The sequence below is a fragment of the Tupaia chinensis genome, unplaced genomic scaffold, assembly GCF_000334495.1.
Source record: "Tupaia chinensis unplaced genomic scaffold, TupChi_1.0 Scaffold000531_1, whole genome shotgun sequence".
NCBI classification, from domain to species: domain Eukaryota; kingdom Metazoa; phylum Chordata; class Mammalia; order Scandentia; family Tupaiidae; genus Tupaia; species Tupaia belangeri.
Genome location: NW_006160044.1, coordinates 358,635 through 364,154, shown reverse-complemented (window position 1 = coordinate 364,154; position 5,520 = coordinate 358,635). Strand labels below are relative to the sequence as shown.

At 51.8% G+C, this 5,520-nt stretch overlaps 2 protein-coding genes across 7 annotated transcripts in view; one reads left to right on the top strand and one right to left on the bottom strand.

Annotated features, from left to right (window-relative positions):
• Positions 1 to 723, bottom strand: part of GUCD1 (guanylyl cyclase domain containing 1) — a 21,082-nt gene extending 20,359 nt beyond the window's left edge. For all 4 annotated transcript variants that reach the window (XM_006157166.2, XM_006157167.2, XM_006157164.2 and 1 more), the window contains exon 1: positions 433 to 723. In XM_006157166.2, coding sequence (XP_006157228.1) covers positions 433 to 643 — 211 coding nt within the window. In that variant the 5' untranslated portion in view covers positions 644 to 723. The remainder of the gene's footprint in view (positions 1 to 432) is intronic.
• Positions 1 to 5,520, top strand: part of SNRPD3 (small nuclear ribonucleoprotein D3 polypeptide) — an 18,926-nt gene that overhangs the window by 1,717 nt on the left and 11,689 nt on the right. For 2 of the 3 annotated variants that reach the window (XM_006157171.3, XM_006157172.3), the window contains exon 2: positions 2,806 to 2,947. In XM_006157171.3, the coding sequence (XP_006157233.1) occupies positions 2,806 to 2,947 (142 nt within the window). Of the gene's footprint in view, positions 1 to 771; positions 883 to 2,805; positions 2,948 to 5,520 lie in introns of those variants that run through there. The other variant, XM_006157173.2, reaches the window with a different exon arrangement.

Here is a 5,520-nt window from a genome sequence, read left to right as displayed (position 1 = left end):
CCGGCGCCCGCCCCTCCCCTAAGTCCCGCCTCTTTCAGTCCCAGACTTGGATTCCTAGAGGTCCCCAGTCTCCTGACTTAAGACCGCCCGGGCCATTCGCAACCTCGGCTCCTGTGGCCCCGCCCCTTGCCCAATCCCCGCTCAGAAGCACAGGCCCTTCCCCGCTGGGTTCCCCGGAAGCCCCGCCCCCACATTCTAGCCCCGCCCCGAAGCCCGGCGCAGCGCGAACATTGGCTCTTCTCCTTAGTAAGCTCCGCCTCCGCCGGGCCCCGAAGGTTTGCCAGGTGTACACCCTGGCCCCGCCCAGTGCATCGCCAAGACGCCAAACAGCCCTATCCCGACTCCTAGGGACGACCCTGTGCCAGCCCACGCTCTATATCTCATTTTCTCTATCCGTGCAAAAGATACGGCTCTTCCTTCAGGGCGCCTTACCTGGTGGTGCCGGCATCCAGAGGTTCAATTGTGCTGAGAGATCCTGGCCCTCAGCCCCATTCCCTGCTGCCTCTGATCCGAGGACACAGGTCTGAGAACCTCGTCTTGCTTCCCAGCCCATCTTTGGTGCGGGATGATTGGAAGTGCGAACCTCCTTTTCCCCTTGCCGGCCCGAGGGCCGGTGTTTACTGCGACCCCGGGGCCCGGTCATCAGTTCTCGCCTTCGTTCCGGAACTATAGCAGCAGAGTCGGTGTTTCCCAGTCGGCTGAACGAGGCGAGAGCGTAGGCGATTCCGCGCCCACCACTGGGGAAAGGAAGGAGGCGGGCCTAGCGCGAGGCATGTTGGGAACGCGTGGTATTGTGGGAGTGTAGGGCCCGCCATTCGCTTGTCTCACGCCTTCGCAGCGTTCGCCAGCGCACCAGAGAGGAGACAGTGAAGATCCGAGCCGGTGAGGAGAGACAGGGGATAGGGGCGGTGAGGTTGAGGAGCCCTCGAGGGACCTGTGAGGGGCCGGGACTGGAGAGGGACGCGCTGCCGAGGAGCTCTATGGAGGTTGGGGAGGGTGAAGAGCGGGAAGCCCGGGCCACCCAGGTATTCGCGTCGCTTGGACGTGAGTTCATTAGCTTCCCTCCAAATTGCATGCTTTTCACTTTGTATACCTGTCCAGGTCAGTGTTTTCCGAAGCATCCACGCAGCAATCTTGAAATCATTTCTGGCTGTTTAGCTCCTTCCCGCAAATAATGTGGATCATCCTTTCAAAGCCTGCATCTCTGCCTGCAGGCTCCGTTCAGGCACTGGTCCCCCATGCTTCCCGCGCTATTGCGGAAGTTGTAACTAGTTTCCCTGCTTCTAAACTGTATTTTAGAGCCGTTCTGCAAGTGCTGGTTTTCTCACGTTTTCCCTTAGCTGTAAGCCTGCAGTTGTCCCCCCGCTGTCTTCAACCTAAAATCCAAACTCCTAAGGCTGAAACCCAGGGATTCTTGCTCACCGAAAGTGCCTGTCTTTCCCAACCTCTTGTCCTCCTTCATCTCCTGAACACTCACGATGTGTTCCAGCCTTGTGACATTGCTTATCTTGGAACAAAAAAAATCCATTTCTTGTCTCTTTTAATGAGGTCAAGTCAGGCCCTTTCCCTGATAATATTTTTCCTCGGAGATATTATTTCCCGCTATAGGACATTGTCACTTTGGTATTTTCTGTTTGACCTTGATGGTAAAGTTAGTGGAGGGTCAAAGGGTTAAATTAGAAGCACAATCTCCTCCTAATTAGTGAATTCTTTGGTCTACATCTGCACCATCCAATACAGTAGCCTCTAGTCACATGGAGCTTTTGGGCATGTGGAATGGCGGGGGTGGGGGGGCTGAGTTTTAATTTAATAAGTAATTAATTGAGGGGTTTTGTTTTGTTTTGTTTTGTTTTTGCCGTAGGGTGCATGCACTCATTGGGAGGGTAGTGAGAACTCACCCCCCACCCTCCAAGGAAGGCTGGCCATGCCAAAATCCCTTCTCTGTTCTCCTCTAGGGATTTTGGACATGAATACACATGTGCATGATTTTAAAGCCACCACATCTGGGACTTGAACCATGGTCAGCTTTGTGAGAATCCAGCACCTTAACCTTCGTGCCACCTGCTGGCCCTAATTTTATTTTATTTAAATTTCTTTTTAGATTTTTGCCTTAGGGTGCATGTGCTTGTAGCAGAGAGACAGAGACATAGAGGGAGGAAAAGTGAGAAATCATCCCCAGGGGGAATGGTAACACTGCAATCCCTTCTCCTCTTAGGATTGTGAGTACACACACACGCGTGCTCACCCAGTGTGTGCTTTTCCAAGTCCAGGACTTGAACCACTGTTGGCCATGTGGCAATCCAGCGTTTTAACCACTATACCACCTCCCAGCTCCTGATTTTACTTTAATTAATTTGTCTAACTATATATGGACTTTAGTTACTAAATTAGACAACTCAGATCTCCATTGTAGTTCTCAATATATGAGTTTGTCAGCCCTACAATTGTGGGTTGACAAATACATTATTGCACACCTGCGTTCGAACCTCTCTCCCCAATACACACACACACACAGTATTGGTTAGTGGTTAATTTGATGACAGGATAGCAAGGAGGGACCTAGGAGCTACTCTTCCCATTCCCATTAGCTTTCCCTCTATCTATCCCATGGCTCTTCCCCACCCTAAATCTTGTGTTCGGCAGATGGGTCCCTCCGAGGTAGGAGCTTTATTTCCCCATAGGAAGTGTAGCTTTGGCATCCTAGCTAAGTTGTACGGAGTGCTGGGCCTTGAGGGAGGCCTGGAGTATGCCACGTGCCTTCTTAGCTTCTGAAAGGTGAACCCACCCTTGTCTCTCTCACGGCAGCACTCTTCCTGCCAAGATGTCTATTGGTGTGCCGATCAAAGTCTTGCACGAGGCAGAGGGCCACATCGTGACGTGTGAGACGAATACTGGCGAGGTGTATCGGGGGAAGCTCATTGAAGCGGAGGACAACATGAACTGCCAGGTACCCTGCTTTGTGCGCAAGGCTGTGGGTGGTGGGGGGAAGCCGGGGTCTGTGTGGGGATGGAGAGAGGGAAAATGATTGGAGATTTTGCTTTTCTTTTTTTTTTAAACATGTTTTTGTCGTAGGGCATGTGCACTTGCTAGAGAGACAGAGAAAAGAGAAAGTGAGAAATGGCCCCTTAGAGGGTAATTTCCCTTCCCCTCCACTCTCCTCTTGGGATTTTGGGCATCTAGTGGGCTTTTCAAACCACTGGGTCCATGATTCTAACCACGATGAGCCATGTGAGAGTCTGGCACCCTAATCACCATGCTACTCGCTGGCCCAATTAGAGGTGTGGGGTTTTTTTTGGGGGGGGAGAAGTTTTTTTGCTATAGGGTGCGTGCGCTCTCCAGACAGACAGAGACAGAGAGACAGAAAGCGAGAAATCATCCCCCGGGGGGATGGCCACACCGCAATATCTTCTCTTCCATTGTTCTCTTGGGATCTTGGGCACGCACTCACATGTGCCCAGCGTGAGTTTTAAGCCACCAGGTCTGGGACTTGAACCGTGGTTGACTACATGGGAGTCCAGCGACATAGCCATTACGCTAACTGCTGGTCCCGATGAGAGGTATTTTTGAAGTTGTTCTCATTCAACTGCTTTTTACTGAGTGCCTAATGCCTGCCAGGCCCTGTGAAAAACTCTCCTTCCCCTGACCCTCTTCTGTATTCTGGGAGTCTTGTCTGGAAGAAGTGGTACTCCCCTTGGTAGACTCCTTCGGGCTTTGAACTGTTAGCCATTTGCCATGCTTTGCAGTTAGAATCTTCCAGTTATGGCTGTGCCCGCCCTTCTTAGAGGAGGAATCTCACTCGGTTATGGCCACTAGCTAGTGAGGTAGCAGAGATGGTCTTAACATCCATAAAAGAGGGAGAGTGAGGTTGGAGGCCCCGTGTGCTGGCTGGCACTCTGCTACAAATGACAGAGCAGCTTCCGGATGTGGTGTCCTTCTCTTAGCACTGCTTTGCCTTTGCATAGTTATGTGGTTTGTTTATTTTTTCTTTTTTTGAGAGGCTTTTGCTCTGGGGCATGTGTGCTTGCCAGAGAGACAGAGATAGAAAGCGAGAAATCACCCCCCAGGAGGGAGAGCCATGCCACATTCCCTTCTCCGTTCTCCGGTCAGGATTTTGGGCATGCACAGACACACACCTGGTGTGTTTTAAGCCGCTGGGCCCAGGACTTGAACCGCAATTGGCTGTGGGAGTCCAACAACATAATCATTACACCATCTGCTGGTCCCATTGTTTCGATTTTTTTTTTTAGAATTCTTCAGAATCATTACACCATCTGCTGGTCCCATTGTTTGGATTTTTTTTTTTTTAGAATTCTTCATTATTTCATTTATTATCGTTATTATTTGTTTAATTTGACTAGAGAGAGAGAGAAAGGGAAAGTAGGAAAGCAAGCCTCCAGGTCCAGGATTCAAACTGTGGTTGACCTGTGGGAGTCCAGCACCTTAACCACCATGCCACCTGCTGACCCCACGTGGGTTTTTATTATTGTTTTACAACGCATACTGGCACAGATTCTTTTTTCTGTATGCCATGGGCTTCTTAGCTTGAGCTCAAGAGTAAAAGATCTGAGTTTGAATCCCAACTATGTGACCTCAGCCATGTTAGCCTAGTTTCCTCTGGTAAAATGGGGATGGTCTTATTGGGGTCCTCTGAGATGTAAATGCCAATTCAAAATGAGACATGCAAGAGATCTATGGGGAAATGACAATGAAGGACAAAGGGGCAAGGGAGCAAACGTAGGTGAGAGCTTCCTGTCTAGGATGCTGGTCTGAGTGGTGACAGGAGAGGGGAGGGAAGGGGGGGCCCGAGCAGGAAGAGCCCTAGACCGCAGTGTGGCTCTGACAAAGTCCCAGCCGGGCAGAGAGCTCATCATGGGAGTCCGGTGGAGGCAGAAATGACCTGATTCCAGTACCCCGTCTGCAGCCTGTCAGTGTACGGAAGCCTGAAGAGCGAGCCCCAGGGTGACTGCTGTGGTGGATCCCAGAGGTGGTGTCGGGAGGCTGGCCGGTCCCTGGACACCTCCCAGCCTGCTCATTGCTGATGGGAGATCTGAGCAACGGGCCGCAGCCCAGGGCCGTTAGAGCAGATGAGATGTGTGCGCAGTGGCTCGCCCAGAGCCTGCGCGTAGTAGGTGTCCAACGCGAGATCCCCATTGCCGTGTTCCTCCTGTCTGTCGCTGTGTAAGATTCACTCATTCGTGATTCTCTGTAGCTCAGAGTGTCATCTTCCTGCCAGGTGGGCCAGCTAAGGCAGTGCCCCGGCGTCGGGGAGGCAGACACCTGGCGCAGGTTTATCCTCCCAGTGTTGGTGCATCAAGGTGGACGGTGTGGGCTTTGTGAAGGTCCTTGGCCATCTGGTCTCCCTCAGCAAGAGCACCCAGGGAGACGCCTCTGGCTTGGCCCTGAAGGGCTTGGCTGACGGGGTTCTTTGTATTGTAGGGTGCCACGTTCACATGATCCTCTGGCTTCCCTACTCTTTTTTTTTTTTTGGAGAATTTTTCCATGAAGGGGCCGGGGGCTCCC